Below are 21,774 nucleotides of genomic sequence, written 5' to 3'. Positions count from 1 at the left end.
AAGAGTAAAAACAGTGACTGCAGTGAATAAGGATCAATGAACTGTGAGGTTCATTTGGCAATGAACAAAAGATTAGATGTAAGGACAGTAAATTCAGAGTTGGCAGTGACAAAAAAGGCTTGGGTAAGATTGATATAATTTTTCAAAAGTCATCTGGAAGGAATAAAAATTGTTTAACAACAATAACAAAAAAAGTCCAGAAAACTAAGTATACTGCATTTTCTAGAGTTAAAACTGTATGTTTCTACTTCCCACTGGAAGAAGATCCAGATTCAGAAATAAGTTCAAGTCTAATGAGGTGAGGTTTTATGCTCTCAGTAAATACATTATCCTAGTTATTATAGTTTCCAACCCTTGCTACTGTTTTTAGTCTTTATCTTATTCATGGACGCTGTAGAGTCCCTTTTCGCCAATAAGCACAGGAGTAACAGTTGCAGAAACAACTTCTTAACATGCTCACTGCAGTTTGCTTCACAGGCAGTTTCTCAAGAGAATGTTATAGGGGAACAGCAATGTTATAGAGGAACAATAGGATTCATGCTGCTCCAGGGACAACTCACTGGCACCAGTATAGGTACCAAATCTCCTAGTCTGTTCCTGTTAAACATTCTCACCTCCTGTTAACTGAAAGGTTAAGACAGCAGGGGATCTTTCTTGAACTTAGCTATAGCACTTTGTGGGAACTTCCTTTGAAGAGAAATAGATATGGTCCTCTTAAGATGCTTTTATACAGAGATTTTTCTTACACTGCCTTGCTGAGATGGTGTTTATCCTGCTTGCTAACACATTTGCATAGCGCTAAAACAAACACTCAAGCTGGTAGGATGTCTAGGTTCAAGCCTATCATAAAGATATTTCTTGGATGTGATTCCATAAGTGACTTGTTAGCATTACCTTTGCTTTCTGTTTAAACCTGGAATTTGAAAAAACTTGCTGGATAGTCAGCACTGAGAGAAAGGATAGCTCCTTCAATGCATACCCCCATTTTCAGGCAAGGCCTCTGGCCATGGTGCTGACATTTTAATTTTTTTCTTCAAGTGAAGATCATTTATTAGCATATTCTAAATGCTATTTTCAAAAAGGGACTAGACAGCTTCCCTGAATAAGATGAAGACTAAAAACAGCAGCAACAGACTGGGGACTATAACTAGGATAGTGTATGTACTAAGAGCATAAGACTTCATCCCATTCAGTTCAGTTCAGTCGCTCATCGTGTCCAACTCTTTGTGACCCCATGAACCATAGCACGCCAGGCCTCCCTGTCCATCACCAACTCTGGGAGTTACACAAACTCATGTCCATTGAGTCGATGATGCCATCCAACCATCCCATGCTCTGTCATCCCCTTCTCCTCCCGACTTTAATCTTTCTCAGCATCAGGGTCTTTTCCAATGAGTCAGTTGTTTGCATCAAGTGGCCAAAGTATTGGAGTTTCAGTTTCAACAGCAGTCCTTCCAACAAATATTCAGGACTGATTTTCTTTAGGATGGACTGGTTGGATCTCCTTGCAGTCCAAGGGACTCTCAAGAGTCTTCTCCAACACCACATTTCAAAAGCATCAATTCTTTGGCTCTCAGCTTTCCTTATAGTCCAACTCTCACATCCATACACGACTACTGGAAAGACCATAGCTTTGACTAGATGGAACTTTGTTGGCAAAGTAAAGTCTCTGCTTTTTAATATGCTGTCTAGGTTGATCATAACTTTTCTTCCAAGGAGCAAATGTCTTTTAACTTTATGGCTGCAGTCATCATCTGTAGTGACTTTGGAATCCAAGAAAATTAAGTCTCTCATTGCTTCTATTTTGTCCCAATCCATCTGCCATGAATTGATGGGACCAGATGCCATGATCTTCGTTTTCTGAATGTTGAGCTTTAAGCCAACGTTTTTACTCTCCTCTTTCACTTTCATCAAGAGACTTTTTAGTTCTTCACTTTCTACCGTAAGGGTGGTGTCATCTGCATATCTGAGGTTACTGATATTTCTCCCTGCAATCCTGATTCCAGCTTGCGCTTCATCCAGCCCAGCATTTCTCATGATGTACTCTGCATATATGTTAAATAACAGGGTGACAATATATAGCCTTGATGTACTCCTTTCCTGATTTGTAATCAGTCCACTGTTCCATGTCCAGTTCTAACTGCTGCTTCCTAACCTGCATATAGATTTCTCAGGAAGCAGGTCAGGTGGTCTGGTATTCCCATCTCTTTCAGAATTTTCCACAGTTTATTGTGATTGACACAGCCAAAGGCTTTGGCAGTCAATAAGTAGTAGATGTTTTCCTGGAACTCTCTTGCTTTTTCAATGATCCAGCGCATGTTGGCAATTTGATCTCTGGTTCCTCTGCCTTTTCTAAATTTAGCTTGAACATCTGGAAGTTCACAGTTCACGTACTGTTGAAGCCTGGCTTGGAGAATTCATCCCATTATACTGGAACTTAGTCCTAAATCTGGATCTTCTTCCAGTGGGAAGTAGAGACATACAGTTTTAACTCTAGAAAATATACTGTACTTTGTTTTCTGGGCTTTTTTTGTTGTTGTTTGTTTCTGGGCATATTCCAAAGGGAGGTGGCAAATGATGATTAGGATGGGGCAAGAAAGTATCAGTGCTAAGAGACAGAAACTCCAGTGGTACTAGTTCTACCTTAAGAAAAGAAAGAACCACAAAATAATCAAAAAGATGATGGGAGTGTTTTCAGATTCATTCCTATCATCCTGCCCCTTAACTCAGTGCTCAGCAAAGGACAAAAAAATATAAGGGCAAGCAACTCTATTATCAGATGCTTACCATTTTCTGAGTCATCAAAAGTTGTACTTCACAGAAACTGTCACCATCTACTTCCTTTATTAAGATGCTCAGAATACAACACAGCAGGGAAAGACAGAAAAATCCAGGACAGGACAGTACAATCTAGGCTTAGGGAATCATTTTAGGAAAAGAAAGTGAGCCGAGAGAAGAATACAGTAAGCCCTGGGAAATCACAGACATTTAAATACTAGGAAAGATTGCGTCTGATTACTAAAGCAATCAGAAAAATAACTATTGTTAACATGACAATCAGTTCAAGATTTAGGAAAGGTGAAAGTTTGTGACACACTCAAAAGTGTATTCACAGGCCAAAAATCCAGAGCTCTGATGCACTTCAGACCCCAGTAAAGAAAAAGACAATATAAGACTTAGCACCAACTATAGTGTTCATAAAGCATGGAATCCTTCAGTCAGATGCAGTATCAAGAAAAAATTACATGATGCAGTAAATATCTGAGTTTCAGGCAAAATTAATTTGGGGACGAGAGTAGAAGGGAAAACTCACTAGTTATGTCATGATACAATATCTGGGTTTTAAGGAAAACAGTCAATTATTTTGACATAAAATTCTGTACAGTTATATTAGGAAAAATAATTAACAATCAGAATAAAGGTAGAACAAAGTAAAAAAGATAAACCAGAGAATAACATTTAAGGTTTGAATCCTTCATGTAAAAACTGCAGCATGAACATAAGGTCTGAAATGCTATAAACCAAATAATCACTTTGCAGTGAAAGGAGGGAAGATGGGCGTGAACATAAGGGAAAATTTTACTTTTTACCATGTTTCTTAAGCACTGATTAAATTTTATTATATGAGCTTTTAATTTTAAAAAGTGTCAAAATTAATAGTGCTTACATGAGCAGAGTATTTTAAAATCAAAATAAGAATCAAGTTTCATTTATACAAGCTGAGTAAGTTCTGCACATGTAATGTGCAGTAACATGATTATAGTTAACAATATAGTACTATGTACTTGAAATTTGCTTAGAAGATAAAACTTATGTGTTTAACCAAAAAATTTAAAAAAAATGAGAAAAAATCTATATGAGGTGATGGATATGTTAAATAGCTTGATTGTGGTATTTCACAATGTATACCAAAACATCAAGTTGTACACTAATATAAACAATTTCTAATTTGTCAATCATACCTCAACAAAGATGGGGAAAAAATTAAAGAGCAAAATAAATGCAGAGTCTCACTTTTAATTTGGTATTGATATTAAAGATTTTATAGTAAAAAGAATATCAACTACCATTATTGCTATACCATAAAAAGTCTTTTTAGAGCCTATGAATATAGACTGTGCTATGTTTGTTGTTTAGTTGTTCAGTTGTGTCCAACTCTTTGTGACCCCATGGACTGCAGCCCATCAGGGTCCTCTGACCACGGGATTTCCCAAGCAAGAATACTGGAGTGGGTTGCCATTTCCCCCTTCAAGAGACTGTGTAACTCTAAGCAGACCTAATCATCCTCACACATTAGTATTTAATATTATAGACCAGTTATTCCCAATTCTTACAAAACCAAGGACTCCAATATTTTCTACAAGGCCCATATTTTTAATGTGTGAGATTTATCAGGAACACTGTTTTCCAAACACATTATTAATCACATATTCACATACATACACTCTCTCCCTTCTCCCTAACAACTAAAACTTTTCAGTATAAGATAAATGGATGCTAGTATGCTTAGTTGATACAACAATACCCTGCTCATCAACTTAAGTAAATTTACAGAGTCCACAACGTTTAGTAAATGCAAGAACTCAAAGATGGCACTTGTCAATAGAGATAATATAACCAAAGGTGCCAGTCTAAAATGCATCTTAACAGACCGACAAAGAAAAAAGCTTAACTGTTCATAAGAAGGAAAATCCACATTCTACAGGTACGTATGAACCTTACTAAGTTAGTATATTGCTAAACTTGTAAAATAAAGAAAATATTTAATGATGAAATTCATTAACAAAATAATCTAAAATATAAACAAGATATAAAACAAATCTCATAAAAGTTCTTTTGAGGAAAAAAACAGGAGGTATGACATTTCAACTGTTTTTTAAAATAAAAAACACACAACAGTATATATTAATACAGTTTTATGCCACAGAAACATTAGAAACTTTATGCTAATTTACAGATTATAAAAATTTTCAAGTTTCAACTGCTTTCAAATGGTATAGCAAGACACAAAAATAACTTTAATATTATTGTTTTTGTTCTAAATTACCTGTACATTCTCATTCCATTTCTCGGCAAAAGTCTTCTCTGGAAATATGGAAGGTAGAGATAATTGTTCTTTAAATATTTTAAGGTACTGTGGAAAACTAAATGAATTCATTAAGTGTATCTGCCGGTGGGAAAATCGTGACTTCACTCTTTTTTCTAAGAGTTCCAAAATATCCTTAAAAACAAACAAAAATCTCCATGAGATGCATGTTTAAAATAACCATACCAATGATACAGGTATAATGACTTGAGTTATCACTTATAATTAGCAATGCTTACCCTATAATACACAATTAAGCATTAAAAAAATTTATGCAAGGTTCTAAAGACTTTAATTATTCCCTTGATATAGTTAGGACTACAAGGTAGTACAGGTAAGACAATGTGACTTGTAAATAAACCAAACCCCTAAAAATATTTTTAACACAAGCTACTTTTAATCCTCTTCTAAGCACTTGTCAGTCTGGCAATGTCAATGATGTCCTGATTAGCCTTTTTCTAATTATGCTTTTCTCTGCTAATCTTTAACACTGCAAGACCTATAATAACTGCTAAAAATTATAACTGTAGTGAATATAGCTATATTCTGGAGTAACATGAAGAGTCTCAATAAGGAATTTCAAAGAGTCTATGAAGTTCATCTAAAAAAATTAAGATAACAAAATGTAGTTAGACTTAATAATTAACATTGATGAAAACATACAACATTGTTTTCATTGCTTTATGTAACAAAAACTCAAGAAGCAGCATATGTGATGAAGAAAAATTCAGTTCACTAAACTATACAGATTAAGCTACACTAGATGTAAGAAACAAAGTATAGAAAAGGAAACTGGCAAGAATATAGCATTACACTGGTAAAATAAATTATTCTGTCTTCTGGCTCTTTTATAGTAACATTTGAGAAGCTATGTGCTATTTTCCCGTAAGAGAGGGAGCAAGTTTAGTGTCAATTTTCTATAAAAAAGAAAAACAAAAAGCTGTGGTGAGGCCCAGAAATATGGAATTTCAAATCTACCCAGATGACTCTAGGTTAAGAAACCAATGATACATAGGGAAGAATTAAAGGCATCATGGCTAATGTGGGAAGGAAGACAGGAAAGATGAATAGCTTGGGGCTTGAAGTGGGAGGGTGACTGAAAACCTGAGATATTTTTATAGGTAGAGAAAAATAGTCAGCATAAGAAAACTACAAGTTATTTCAGAAGTACTACACATTAATTTTCTAAGGAGGAGTTCTAGATCACCCATCTGAGTAGGTGGTTGAAAGGTAGTGGAAGCAACACTGGGCAAACAGAATTAAGAGCCTTAACTTAGGAATGGGAAAAGATAGAAGTCTGTATAGTCAAAGCTATGGTTTTTCCAGTAGTCATGTACAGATGTGAGAATTGGATCATAAAGAAGGCTGAGTGCTAAAAAATTGATGCCTTTGAACTGTGGTGCTGGAGAAGACTCTTGAGGGTCCTTTGGACTGCACAGAGATCAAACCAATCAATCCTAAAAGAAATCAACCCTGAATATTCATTGGAAGGACTGGCCAAAACTCTGGCCACCTGATGCAAAGAGCTGACTAAATGGAAAAAGACCCTGATGCTGGAAAAGATTGAAGCAAAAGGAGAACGGGACAGCAGAGCATGAGATGGCCAGATAGCATCATCGACTCAACAGACATGAATTTGAGCAAACTCTGGGAGATGGCGGACGACAGGGAAGCCTGGGATGCTGCAGTCCATGGGGTTGCAAGGTGTCAGGCACAACTTAACAACTAAACGACAACAACAAAAGAATTTTAGAGGTGAACACTAACCGATATTTTTATGGTAGACAGTAATGACAGAAGTTGGTAATGTGGGGATAGAGGGAGTAGTGAAAATAAAATTGCTGCCACAGGGAAGAGGTTATTTGCTAGCAAAATCACTACTCCATCAATCCTTCTGCTCTTTCCCTCTAAAAATGGACACCTAGATGGACTTCAATCACACAGTTGGAGAGTTACACAGCTAGAAAATTAAACATACAGAATAAAAAAGAGCCTTCACTAAGGAGCCACAAACCCTTTATTTGGGCCCTCGTTGGGACGACAGCATCTGCCATTGCCACTTCCATCTAAAGGAAGAGCTTTTAGCAAGAAGGAACAGGCTTCCTTAATGACTGTGTTATATTGCTATTTTTCAGAAAGAAGAATAAAGATATGTGGAGAACCCACCAGGTTTAGTCTGAGAGAGCTTATTATGAAAGCATACATCAAAAGCTCTAAAGTACTGGGGAAGGAGGACATAGAAAGCTACTCTTTAGAGACTGTTCATGTGGTTCTCAAGGCAAGAATACTGAAGTGGTTTGCCATTTCCTTCTCCAGTGAATCACATTCTGTCAGAGCTCTCCACCATGACCCGTCTGTCTTGAGTGGCCCCACACGCATGGCTTAGTTTCACTGAGTTAGACAAGGCTGTGGTCGATGTGATCAGATGAACAGTATGAAAAGGCAAAAGATAGGACACTGAAAGATGAGCTCCCCAAGTTGGTAGGTCCCCAATATGCTACTGGAGATCAGTGGAGAAATAACTCCAGAAAGAATGAAGGGATAGAGCCAAAGCAAAAACAACACCCAGTTGTGGATGGGACTGGTTAGAAGCAAGGTTCAATGCTGTACAGAGCAATATTGCCTAGGAACCTGAAATGTTAGGTCCATGCATCAAGGCAAATTGGAAGTGGTCACAGGTGATGGCAACAGTGAACATCAACATTCTAGGAAGCAGCAAACTAAGATGGACTGGAATGGGTGAATTTAACTCAGATGACCATTATATCTACTACTATGGGCAGGAATCCCTTAGAAGACATGGAGTAGCCATTACGGTCAACAAGAGTCCGAAATGCAGTACTTGGATGTAATCTCAAAAATGACAGAATGATCTCTGTTTGTTTCTAAGGCAAACCATTCAATATCACGGTAAACCAAGTCTATGCCCCAACTAGTAACGCTGAAAAAGCTGAATTTGAATGGTTCTATGAAGACCTACAAGACCTTCTAGAACTAACACCCAAAAAAAGATGTCCTTTTCATCATAAGGGACTGGAATGCAAAAGCAGGAAGCGAGAAACACCTGGAGTAACAGGCAAATTTGGCCTTGGAGTACAGAATGAAGCAGGGCAAAGGCTAATAGAGTTTTGCCAAAAGAACGCACTGGCCATCGCAAACACCCTCTTCCAAAAACACGTGAGAAGACTCTACACATGGACATCACCAGATGGTCAACACCAAAAACAGACTGATTATATTCTTTGCATGCAAAGATGGAGAAGCTCTATACAGTCAACAAAAACAAGACTGGGAGCTGACTGTGGCTTAGATCATGAACTCCTGATTGCCAAATTCAGACTTAAATTGAAGAAAGTGGGGAAAAACCACTAGATCATTCAGGTACGACCTAAATCAAATCCCTTATGATTATGCAGTGGAAGTGAGAAATAGAATTAAGGGACTAGATCTGATAGACAGAGTGCCTAATGAACTGTGGACAGAGGTTCATGACATTGTACAGGAGACAGGGATCAAGACCATCCCCAAGAAAAACAAATGCAAAAAGGCAAAATGGCTGTCTGAGGAGGCCTTACAAATAGCTGTGAAAAGAAGAGAAGTGAAAAGCAACGGAGAAAAGGAAAGATACACCCATTTGAATGCAGAGTTCCAAAGGAAAGTAAGGAGATATAAGAAAGCCCTCCTCAGTGATCAATGCAAAGAAATAGAGGAAAACAATAAAATGGGAAAGACTGGAGATCTCTTCAAGAAAATTAGAGATACCAAGGGAACATTACATGCAAATATGGGCTCAATAAAGGACAGAAATGGTATGGACCTAACAGAAGCAGAAGATATTAAGAAGAGGTGGCAAGAATACACAGAAGAACTGTACAAAAAAGATCCTCATGACCCAGATAATCATGATGGTGGGATCACTCAACTAGAGCCAGACATTCTGGAATGTGAAGTCAAGTGGGCTTTAGGAAGCATCACTAGGATCAAAGCTAGTGGAGGTGATGGAATTCCAGTGAAGCTATTTCAAATCCTGAAAGATGATGCTGTGAAAGTGCTGCACTCAATATGACAGCAAATCTGGAAAACTCAGCAGGGGCCACAAGACTGGAAAAGGTCAGTTTTCATTCCAAGCCCAAAGAAAGGCAATGCCAAAGAATGCTCAAACTACCGCACAATTGCACTCATGTCACGCACTAGTAAACTAATGCTCAAAATTCTCCAAGCCAGGCTTCAGCAATATGTGAACCGTGAACTTCCAGATGTTCAAGTTGGTTTTAGAAAAGGCAGAGGAACCAGAGATCAAATTGCCAACATCTGTTGGATCAACCAAAAAGCAAGGCAATTCCAGAAAAACATCTATTTCTGCTTATTGACTACGCCAAACCTTTGACTGTGTGGATCACAATACACTGTGGAAAATTCTGGAAGAGATGGGAATACCAGACCACCTGACCTGCCTCTTGAGAAACCTGTATGCAGGTCAACAGTTAGAACTGGATATGGAACAACACACTGGTTTCAAATAGGAAAAGGAGTAGTACATCAAGGCTGCATATTGTCACCTTGCTTATTTAACTTCTATGCAGAATACATCATGAGAAATCCTGGGCTGGAGGAAGCACAAGCTGGAATCAAGATTGCTGGGAGACATATCAATAACCTCAGATATGCAGATGACACCACCCTTATGGCAAAAAGTGAAGAAGAACTAAAGAGTCTCTTGATGAAAGTAAAAGAGGAGAGAGAAAAAGTTGGTTTAAAGCTCAACATTCAGAAAACTAAGATCATGGCAACCCGTCCCATTACTTTTGGCAAATAGATGGGGAAACAGTGGAAACAGTGCTGACTTTATTTTTGGGGGCTCCAAAATTACTGCAGATGGTGACTGCAGCCATGAAATTAAAAGACTCTTACTTCTTGGAAGGAAAGCTATGACCAACCTAGACAGCATATTAAAAAGCAGAGACATTACTTTGCCAACAATTTCCGTCTAGTCAAGGGTATGGTTTTTCCAGTAATCATGTATGGATGTGAGAGGTGGACTATAAAGAAAGCTGAGCACCAAACAATTGATGCTTTTGAACTGTGGTGTTGGAGAAGACTCTTGAGGGTTCCTTGTACAGCAAGGAGATCAACCAGTCCATCCTAAAGGAGATCCGTTCTGAGTGTTCATTGGAAGGACTGCTGTTGAAGCTGAAACTCCAATACTTTGGCCACCTGATGCAAAGAGCTGACTCATTTGAAAAGACCCTGATGCTGGGAAAGATTGAGGGCAGGAAGAGAAGGGGATGACAGAGGACGGAATGGTTGGATGGCAGCACCGACTCAATGGACAATGGTTTGGGTAAACTCTGGCAGTTGGTGATGGACAGGGAGGCCTGGTGTGCTGCAGTTCGTGGGGTCGACAGAGTTGGACAGGACTGAGCAACTGAACTGAACTGAACTTTAGAGAAATGGTACTAGCAGGACTGTTGAAAGATGACTTAGTAAAGTGCTTCCCAGTTCTAAAAAAGAGAAGTAGCTGTAGAAAAGGAAAATAAGTGGAAGGGCCTGGCATAAGTTTGCTAAAAATGAAGGAAAAAAAGGATTAAAAATTATGAATGCATGGCAGCCACAGTGTTAGTACTACGATGACTCATATTAGTATTAAGATGACTCTTAAATACCAGTTTTACCTGAATTCAATAAGAAAGTTCATATAAGGAGAGTAAAAAGAAGGTAAACACAATGCTTTTTGGCCTTTTGCCTAGTAGTATATGTTCTTGTCAGCTTAGTATCTGATACATATTCTGAGGACAATGAATTAAATGTGTTTCTGGAACTAGGAGATAGAAAGGGAGCTTGCTCCATCTACTCCACCCATCGATCTGGTATTGCAGTACTTTCAAGAATGGTATACCCACTTCCAGGAAAAGTTTTTAAAAAGAGAGAGAGTAAACAAAAACAGACCTACATAAACTGTCTGAAGGTTTAACATGTATGGAGTCTACACAAAGTAATGTGATAACATTAAGACTTCAATTAAAATCATTCTAAAAATCTCCCAAGGAGCAAAGAAGCTAGTGACTACTATGATAACATGACAGAAATAATCCCTTCCATTTCCAGAGATGTGTACCTACAAAGTTGGGTTAGTATCATTTTGAGCTGATTCCAAGCACTTTTAAAATATGGAAAGAATCTTAAATATAAAAAGTATGAGAAACCATTAGCAATTTTTATAAAATGGTGGTGAGGTTAACTTTCTCTTTATTTACTAATGTAGAATTATATAATATTTATTAGCAAAATCGCACTTCACATTTTTTATTCAGTAATCTGAGTGAAATGGAGGGAGGTATTAGCCTACAAGCATGTGTGATAAACGTTTCCTTGTTTCCTTTGAGTTAAAAAGTGGCATAAATGTGTGAAACACTAATGAAATATATTAGTGAGCTACATAGTCACTAAGTCAGTTATTAAGCTTTAATTTTCTAAATATTATAATCAATTGTTTTTAAATAGAAAGACTTACCAATCTGCATGTAAGACCAATAATTACTACTGGAGTCTGTGCAGACTGAGAAATGTCAAGAAGGTTATAGAGGAGTGTTTGGTTTTTATGATGAGCAAAAAGATCAAATTCATCTAACATGAAGATCACTGGGCAACTACTAGTCCGGTCACCTAAGAAAAAATAAGAGTTTTATACTAATAAGCAGTTATATCAACCTTTCTTAAGCTTCCAAACTATTTAGTACATTTCATTTTCTAAAACTCAATCCAACAAAAGTACATTGTTAACCTACTTTGGGTAGTGCACTTACCAATGCATGTTCAATTATTCAACAAAAAAATTATTCAAAAGACAAAATAGCTCCTATTGCCCTCAAGTACTTCAGTCTAAACCAGACTTCCAGTAGCTTTATTGAGGAAAAGTTAAGAAAATCATTTAAATGACTGAAAACTATTGTTTCTTAAATTATGTAAATAATTCTTCTATCATCAGAAAATAGACAAAGATTTTCTAACCTACATAGACCAAAATACTTCGGGTTTAAATATAAAAGTACATGAAACTATTACTTCAAAACAGACTCACTTTTAGTTAGAAATGCAAAGTAAGTCTTCCCCTGGAAATAATTTTTATAAACAATAGTACCAAAGCTACTTTAACTCCTACTAATGACAATTTCAACTTTTCAAAAACAGGGAAAACTTTCACATGACTCTGGATTCATTTTTCTCACTACAACAATGGAAAGTGCTTTAGGAGAACAAGCACTATTTCCTTAAGGTCAAAGGCTTTATATCTGCATAAACAAGTGAAAAAAACCTGGTAATAAACAGGTTAATTAATAATTCTTTTAATTATTATCAGATATTATAGTTTGGGTAATACTATCTAAAAGATAATAAAACATATACATTAACTTAAAAGACATTAAAACCACAGGGACCACTCAGAAGTCTAGACACAGACCTACATAAGACAGAAATTTCATTTCTGATAAAATACAGTATTACATAACAATGGAGAATTGGTATATTCAAGCCATCTCCACTTTACACCTTTCCAAAACAAATTCCAGCTAAATTATGAATTATAAGTGTACGTACTGGATGAAAATATAAGTGTATGTCTTTAAAGTATAAAGAAAAGGAAACTTTTGATTATGTAAATAATTTAAAACTTCTATTCATGAGAAAAGTCCAAACCAAAATTAAGAAAAAAACAAGTGCAAGAATTCTCACAGTTAAGTTAAGGTAAGCCACCAAAATAAAGCAAAGAACAGGAAAAGCACAAATCAGGAAATATCTGTGGCCAATCAAAATTTGATATGAACATCATGAGTGCCCAAATTATTAAAATTAAACTGAAAATTTTTTTCTATTAAAAAAGCAAACAAAAAAAACAATTGAGGTTCTGAAAAAAGTACTTTAAAATATGTTTAGAAAATGGATCTTCTAGGGTAATTTGGCAATCAGTATTTATGCTTTTAAATGTGAAATCTTTAACCCAGTATTCTACTCATTGAAATTTACCCCAAGAAATCTGGATGATCATTTAAGCATTTCTTCCTAATTATACAAAATCAGAAATAAAAGTTGATAGCCGGTGATTAATGTTATAATTTATTATGTTACAATTTTAAAATAGCTTATAATTTAAAAATGAGATATATGAGAACCATAAAAATGATCATGCACTCAATATTTACAGACATGGAATGATGCTTACAACATACTATGAGTAAGTGAAAAGATATACATCTCACAATAAAATAAAAAACATTTCATTCTTATAAAAATTATACTAATGATATACTATAGGTGAATAAAGATATGAAATAAAATGTTAATTGGAATAATCACTATTAATAGGAATTTCAGTGGTCATTATTTCTTTTTTATATTTATTTTTTATAAAGCATATGATCAGGGGAAAAATAAAGATAACTATTGATACTGTTAAATAAGCTAATATTTACCTTTTTTTAAAGCTTCCAGAAGAAATGAAAGGTTTTCAGCAAAGCTACCCTGAATAACAAAAAGAGACACCATGACTAGAAGTTTATTGAAATAAAGAATAAAAGAGGGCTATATGACTCCAGACACTGTATAAATAGTTTTATGTATTTTTCTAGTAAATGAAAGTCATTGGCCAGATTCTGAGCTCCATCTCTTGTATGCTTACAATCTAAAACTTTAATATAACAGTAGAGATGGCATAACACTGAAAATGGGATTATGCCATGTTCAAAATTTTATATTTTCTGGATAAAATCTGTAAAAATTTAATTGAAGGTAGTTTTTAAGAGTTGCTATACTCTAAACACAATCAGAGAAAAAAAGAAATTCACTGTACTTTTATCTTCAAATGTGTCAGTCTGTTCCGAGTCTCAAACCCATACTACTAAAAAAATGACCATGAATTTGAATGAGATCCCCAAGGAAAAGGAAGAAGAAACCTGCCTCAAACATTAGACAATACAACAGTGTTTCTCTATTGAAGAGCAGATTATAGAATTTGTATATATCATATCAAATTTGGCTGTCTTTACTTAGAACAAGTCAATACATTTTTGGGTACAATTTAAATATTCTGGATAGAAACTAATAGAGTAGCAGATGCATTATCCAGAAGTTCCACATGTTCCAGCTTGTGGATAAAGGCCTTGTTAAAATATTTTTTCACTGAAGTCCTTAATTTTTACTTCATTCAAATTTCTTAATTTAAACAAACAGTCAACTTTAAACTTGAGGCAGTGTAAAGGACAAAAGATACACACTTGTTTGTTTCCCAGTTGAGAGAGCTGACATAAAATAACATAACATGTTTTAAATAACTTCTACACATTTTGTGATGATTACATGCTGTCAAGAAATATTATTTCCAAAGAAGGTAGGGCAAGAGGTATTTACCATAATGTAAACAAAAGCTCAGACAAACTGTTGGAAAATCAGTGGTCAAAGTTACTCAAAGACTGCTTATCTTTTGGTATTTTTATATATACATATATATATATATTTAAATTTATTTATTTTTAGCTGTGCTGGGTCTTTGTTGCTGCATGCAGGCTTTCTCTAGTTGCAAAGAGTGGGGGCTACTCTTATTTCTGTGGCTTCTCTGGTGGCAGAGCATGAGCTCTATCTAGAACGTGGGCTCCGCAGTTGTGACACAGAGGCTCAGCTGCCCCATGGTATGTGGAATCCTCCTGGACCCAGGGTTGAACCTGTGTTCCATGCATTGGTAGGCAGATTCTTACCACTGGATTACCAGGGAAGGCTTATTTCTTTAAAAGACTATTACACTTTACAGTAAGTATATACTTAGGTAAATTCGTATGTACATATTATAAGAATTTACTTATGTAAGCATATATTTATATAAATATACACATACATATACATATGTGTGTGTGTATAAAAGTATATACAAATTTGCTCTAAATACACAAAACCGAAAGGCTCTGGGGTTAAATGACTTAGATTCTTAATGTCCAGCCTTTGTTATTTTATGAATTTAGACACACTAATTATGTCTTAGCCTCCAGGTGCCTAACTGATATAATGTAGGAGTTAAACTAATAATCTGTATATGTGAGGATTATGATATCAATAGTAATGACTAGGATGGTAAGTAGCTGTGCCATGAATTATTTCTTACAATCCAATACAAATAGCAATATTTAGAAAAGTTAGAAACACGAATCTACATCAAGTGGAAACCAAAACCCAAACAGATTCTATGTAACAGTTCTCTTTGCCAAGGAGGCCACTATCTTTTATACTACATTCTGGACAAGGAGAAAACAACAGATTTCAGAAGGAACATTTGAACTTGCACTTCAAAAACCTGTAGGTAATGGAACGTAACACAGCACTGGCTCAACTTTTTATAGATAATTTTTCATTAACTGGAGGACAACTGCTTTACAATGTTGTCTTAGTTTCTGCTGTATAATGACATGATTCACCTATAAGTATAAATACTAATATATCCCCTCCTTCTTGAGCCTCCCTTTCATTTTTGCCCATCATCACAGAGCACTGAGCTGAGCTCCATGTGTTACACAGTAGTTTCCCACTAGCTATGTATTTTACACATAGTTCAACTTTACTTATAGTTAATTTTTAAAGAATAAAATTACTAGATGTTAGGTGGCTCACACAACAATGGCAGTGTTATTACAGTCTACAAAACATAGTTTAGAGGAACACCACTGCATCATCACCAGTGACCAGAAAATGAATTTGAAATGTACACAACCCACTTCAACTGCATTAAGCTGAGGAGTCACTTCATGATGAAAATTACCTCAGCTTCAAGTTAAATTAATCATGTTTTCCTTGAGCCTAATAAATCAAGTTGATAGGTAAAATGTTTAATACAAGTTTCAAAACATTTCTAATCAGTTAAATTATTTATGTTTACTGCCCTGAGATCCCAAGGTACAATAACGATGTGGGTAACTTTCTGAGAGTATTTTAATAGTAAAATACAACTGACATTTGCACAGTATCTTAGCATCCAATTTAAAGAACAAAAATAATTATGTTTAACACTTCTTTTCATCTTTAGAATAAATGTGTGAAGTATAATAAGACAATGCCAATATAACTGGTGAGGGATCTGTAATTCATACTTATTAGACATGATATATAGGTAGTAAATAGTTATAGTCAATAGTTACAAATCTACCATTTGTAGCTTCAAATTCAGTACATTTTCTACTACCCTCATGCTATCCAAGTCTCTTAAGACTAGAAACAGACTAATAGAATGTTAATATTTTTAAAAGCAGATTAATCTATCTCCAAGGGTAGAGAATCAGAATATTTTTCTTACAAAGAAACAACTCAGATAATATTTAAACAAATCTTGTTTCTTAAACTATTTTATAACTAATGTGAAAAGTACAAGTGAAGCCACTCAGGCATGTCTGACTCTTTACGACCTCATGGACTGCAGCCTGCTAATCTCCTCTGTCCATGTGATTTTTCAGGCAAGAATACTGTAGTGGGTTGCCATTCCCTTCTCCAGAGAATTTTTCTGACCAAGAGATTGAACCTGGTCTCCTGCACTACAGGCAGATTCTTTACTGTCTGAGCCACCGAGGAAGCCCTACTATAACCAATAAAATCTACTTTAAAAAGTCAAAACTTATAAGATTTGATGAATAAATACATCCTATACATTGTACATTCTTATGATAAGAATTTTGTATATTTCATTTTAGAATCTCTGACCCATTCCTACTCTTCCAAAATATAAACAGGTCCATGCTATACAGACTTTACTTTGAATCCTATTTAATAAAATAGTGAAAATGATACTTACAAAAACTTTATCTCCAACCACATTTTCCAGATTTAACTGTCTTGTGATTTCCTTTAGGGCAATTTTATCATTGATCTGCAGCAGTCCTGAAATAAAACCCATTTAAAAGTAGGTCATAAAAATCAAATAAGTATTTGATACAATGCAGATTATTTTCTAGTCAAGTAAGTTTTTTAATGCTTTTAAATATTTAACTAGAAAGAAAAAGTCAAAACTTTTTAGCTTACATTATTTCCTTTTTAAAATTTAATAGTGAAAACATTAAACAGACTCAAAGAACCATCTTCCTTGGAATTAATGTCGTTTAAAAAAAGGATAAGAACACATGTACACTCATGGCTGATTCATGTCAATGTATAGCAAAACCACTACAATACTGTAAAGTAATTAGCCTCCAATTAAAATAAATTAAAAAAAAGAAAATCAATACAAAAAAATGAGACCTTATGTGCTTTTATTAATAATTTTTTAAAATTTCTAAAAATATTGTGTATAGTGTGCTAAAGTAAAAGTCTGTTAAACAAAGATTTCATTTTTAAAATAGTTATTAATGCAGATTTTAAATATATGAGTAAATTTAATCTCATAATGTAAAAAGCTCATATGCTTACATCATTCCAATGGCAAAATGAGAACACACTTACCATTTAAGTGAACTTGTAATATGTTTTCACTCACTCCTTCTACTTCCATTAGTTCTTTCAAAGCATGGTTTATTAACTAAATAATATTAAAAGTTTATGAAATATTTAATAACAAGTAAAAGATGATAAGCCCATATTCTTTTTTAAACTATGAGTAATAGGAACAGAATATTAACAGCTGTCATTGAAAATTAACAATTAAGTTTGCAGATTCTCTACAGACAGAAAGTTCAACTAGAACTTCTAATGTTTGATTTAGTAAGATGTCAGAACCAGGACTGATGTCACATTCTCTCAATCAGCTACCCAAACTTCTGATAAATATTTAGACATAACCCTTAAGTTTTCAAAGGAAATACTTCTTTGCAGTAGAAGTCACAAAAAACTACAGGTATTTAAGAACTTTACGTCTCAGTCAGTTCATTACATGTCTACAGTACTGACTTTACAAAATTATTATTGAACTCAGTTAAAAGCTATTGAAAATAAGTACCAGAAAAATACTAAATGACTGTAAAATATCTACCCTCAATACATTAATTTCTGTGAAATACTGTGAACTACTTTGCATGTTACCTTGAAATGAAAATCAAAAAAGAAATTCAAAGCGGTTAGGCTAAATATGAGATGTTACCTTTGTTAGTTGTTAGGTAACCAGAGAGAGCCCTTATTAAAGTACCTTAGATCTCACAACAATAAAAATTATTACTACTAGCAATATACTTCAAATATAAAGTGTGTGCATGCTAAGTTGCTTCAGTTGTGTCTGACTCTTTGCAACTCCAAGGACGGTAGCCTGCCAGGCTCCTCTGCCCATGGAATTTTCCAGGCAAGAATACTGAGATGGGTTGCCATTCCGTTCTCCAGGGGATCTTCCTGACTCAGGGACTGAACTCATGTCTCAAGTCTCCTGCACTGGCAGGTGGGTTCTTTACCACTAGCATCATCTGGGAAGCCCAAAATATAATAGTAATTACTACTAAAAATAGCCAGAAAGTGTTAAACCATCTTAAACTGTTCAATTATAAAGCTTCACATTTTTATAATTAGTTTTCTATGCCACATACTTAACATTCTTTATATTTTTGATTTGTGACATCTTATCACTCATACTGCACTATCACATTTATCTCTTCATATTAATACTACATATATTTTCTGAAATGTGGAAATAAATAGAATTAAGAAAAAAGATTTTAAAAAAGGAAGAGTGATGGATTATTCTTGCTAATATGAAAATAGAAGCAGAAGGGTACTATCACAAAATATATAGCTCAGGAAATTAGGCTATGTATACAACAAAAGTGGCATCAGACTTAATGAGGACAAAAAGGATTATGCCACAAAGTCACTGAGACAACTGGTAAACTATTTTGAAAAACAAAATACTACTTGTATTTGCAATATTTTATCTCTATTTGTCACTGCAATATCTGTGTACAACAACAACAAAAAAGCAAAATCCCTCATTTCAAATCATCAGGTTTCACAACAGGATATCAAACATATTTAAAGCAGATGGTACTCCACCTCAGATCACAGGTAAACTAAGTCCTTTAAAAATAAAAAAGAAAGACAACTTCAAATGTCAACTGTCATACTATGAGTAAGAGCCCAGCAGAGAAAAGTTACATTCTTAGAGAAAACTGTCAAAAGATTAGGTGGTACTTCTCTGTCTTTCGATAAAGTCAGATCCTATCACCAGAGTTAGTCCCCAACTGATACTAACTTGCTTCTCAAAATATAGCCTGTATGGCATTTTCTTAGCAATCTGCTATGTTCTTGCACCTACTTCTTGCTATTTTACTTACATAGTATTTATATTTCCCTGGCTCTGATTTTATGTTTAAAATCACTTTAGGTTTGATAAATTGTTCAAAACCATTTCAAATTATTTGCAGAATGAAACAGGGTCAATAATAATGCCTTCATTTTACATATGCAAAGGGAGTTACAACAGGTTTATAGCCTTTTTTCCACTAAATTTACTTTAACATCAAGTTACTATGAGTTGCATGAATTAGCTCACAACTTTTTCGTTAGGTGTGTGTGTATGGTCTGAAATGATGATTTCAATATAGTAGCAAGCATGTCTTCAAATAATAATTTTAGTTTCACTCTTTATATTGCTAAAATTTACTGTGTAATTAGCTTTTGTAACAATCATAAGTCAGATTTTTTTTCCCCAAGGAGACAATGTCATCTTTTCAATATTTTATACTATATTATATACGAAAAAAACCTTAGTTGGTTACATTACATTAACTAGCATAATCAATTTGGATATCCCATTTCCACATTCTTTGTAGCTAAAAATTAATGTTACAGATATACTCGTATAGTTTGCTTTGAACTGCCAGCATCCAGAGGCTTTTGTTACTATTCACAAATACTTTCAGGGACACAATATTCAACAATATGCAACCAGAAGAAACAAACTAGAAGAAACTTTAACCATCTAGCAAGTCTAATTTCTATGTAGAAGAGTATTTTCCAGACTTAAATCTCTCATTTGGAACCATATCTATTTTTAAAATAAAATATTTGAAATACAACAAACCACAGAATTTGTTATCTTTACCACTTAATTGAAGATTTTTAATTTTTGCATTTTAGACAGTTTGGCTAAGGGTAGTATTTTCAATATACTGCAATCTTATTTTTTAAGTTCAAATTTCTGTAATTATACTAATAATATTACTAACGCATGATTATACTAAGCTATGAAGGCAATGGCACTCCACTCCAGTACTCTTGCCCGGACAATCCCATGGATGGAGGAGCCTGGTGGGTTGCAGTCCATGGTGTTGCTAAGAGTTGGACACGACTGAGTGACTTCACTTTCACTTTTCACTTTCATGCACTGGAGAAGGAAATGGTAACCCACTCCAGTGTTCTTGCCTGGAGAATCCCAGGGAGGGGGGAGCCTTGGTGGGCTGCCGTCTATGGGGTCACACAGAGTCAGACATGACTGAAGTAACTTACCAGCAGCAGCAGCAGCATGATATATATTATACTAATTATATGATAAAATAATACTCATATCTAAGAATAACCTATTTTATATCTCAGGACACGCCCACAAACAACAAATCATAAAAGTGAGGAGTTAAACAATGCTTCTCAGCTTTCTGAGCTCTCAATATTGGAGCGTAGTAGGAATAAACTAAATTATACCATATGGAATACCATGTATGGGTTTTTCCATACTTAAGTCACATTAGATAAATTATTTCAAAGCACCAGAACATGGTGTTGTACCCATAGACTTGTAGAAGCCTTAATGTAAACAATGGACTTTCATTAGCAATGTTTCATATAGCTTCATTAATTTTAACAAATGTACCACAGTAAGGCAAGATGTTAATGACGGAAAACTGCCAGGGTGAGTGTGTACGAGCATGTATCTGTGAGAGAGAGATTACATGGCAACTCTTTACTATCTGCTTACTTTTTCTTTAACAAATATATCTATTTTAGTCAATTTACTAATGAAATGGAGTATACAGGTTTAATTTGTATTTACTTATACATTTTGTAAGCGTTCACTAGCTCTATTTCCTTTTTTGTAAACTTTCTGTATGCCTTAAGAGACAAACTTCCAAAATCAAAGTTCAGAATAAATTAAGTCATTAGCTGATCAAATTATACTTCTGGCTTGACACTTTGATGCATGAATCACTGAAATTTAACTTCTCTGTTGTAGGTCATTTTACTTCAAGATGCACAGTGTATGATGGAATAACAGGTCTAATGTACTGATTTTTTAGGTCTCATTTTCTCCCATACTGATACCAGAATATCACTATACAGCTCTTTGAAGAACTAAAGTACCATGTAAAAATGTTCTTCAAACATAGTATATAATGTGTTTTCCAAAAACAATAATTAAAAATGGAAAAAAAGGAAAATCATCCTTTTACTAAAGAAAGACCTAAATTCACATCAAGAGGGTTTGCAGAGTTACGGTTTTTATGACCTACATGTTGATATAACCTGTGAAACTTTCACACTGCTAAGAAACAGCAATTCTACAAGCATCTAAACAAGGAAAAATCACATATAAACTCAAGTTAGCTGTGGTGGTCATCAGTGAGGTTCACCATAACTTCTGGTTAACCTCCCTTTCTAGGTACCTAGTAAAAATGCACTGCCCTGCTCTCTTGAAACTAGGTGTGACCATGTGACTCACTCTGGTCAATAAGTGTGAGATGTGCTCTGTA

At 34.8% G+C, this 21,774-nt stretch overlaps 1 protein-coding gene and 1 pseudogene across 2 annotated transcripts in view; one reads left to right on the top strand and one right to left on the bottom strand.

The window, feature by feature from the left end:
* Nucleotides 1–21,774, bottom strand: part of ORC4 (origin recognition complex subunit 4) — a 92,351-nt gene that overhangs the window by 14,119 nt on the left and 56,458 nt on the right. For both annotated transcript variants that reach the window (XM_068968070.1, XM_068968071.1), the window contains exons 5-9: nt 17,552–17,627; nt 16,908–16,993; nt 13,555–13,603; nt 11,598–11,749; nt 5,048–5,221 (exon numbers count right to left, since the gene is read on the bottom strand). In XM_068968070.1, coding sequence (XP_068824171.1) covers nt 5,048–5,221; nt 11,598–11,749; nt 13,555–13,603; nt 16,908–16,993; nt 17,552–17,627 — 537 coding nt within the window. The remainder of the gene's footprint in view (nt 1–5,047; nt 5,222–11,597; nt 11,750–13,554; nt 13,604–16,907; nt 16,994–17,551; nt 17,628–21,774) is intronic.
* On the top strand, nt 10,810–10,987 carry LOC138077339 (U2 spliceosomal RNA; annotated as a pseudogene).

The sequence above is a fragment of the Capricornis sumatraensis genome, chromosome 3 (genome assembly GCF_032405125.1).
Source record: "Capricornis sumatraensis isolate serow.1 chromosome 3, serow.2, whole genome shotgun sequence".
Lineage (NCBI taxonomy): Eukaryota > Metazoa > Chordata > Mammalia > Artiodactyla > Bovidae > Capricornis > Capricornis sumatraensis.
This window is presented reverse-complemented; position numbering and strand designations above follow the sequence as displayed.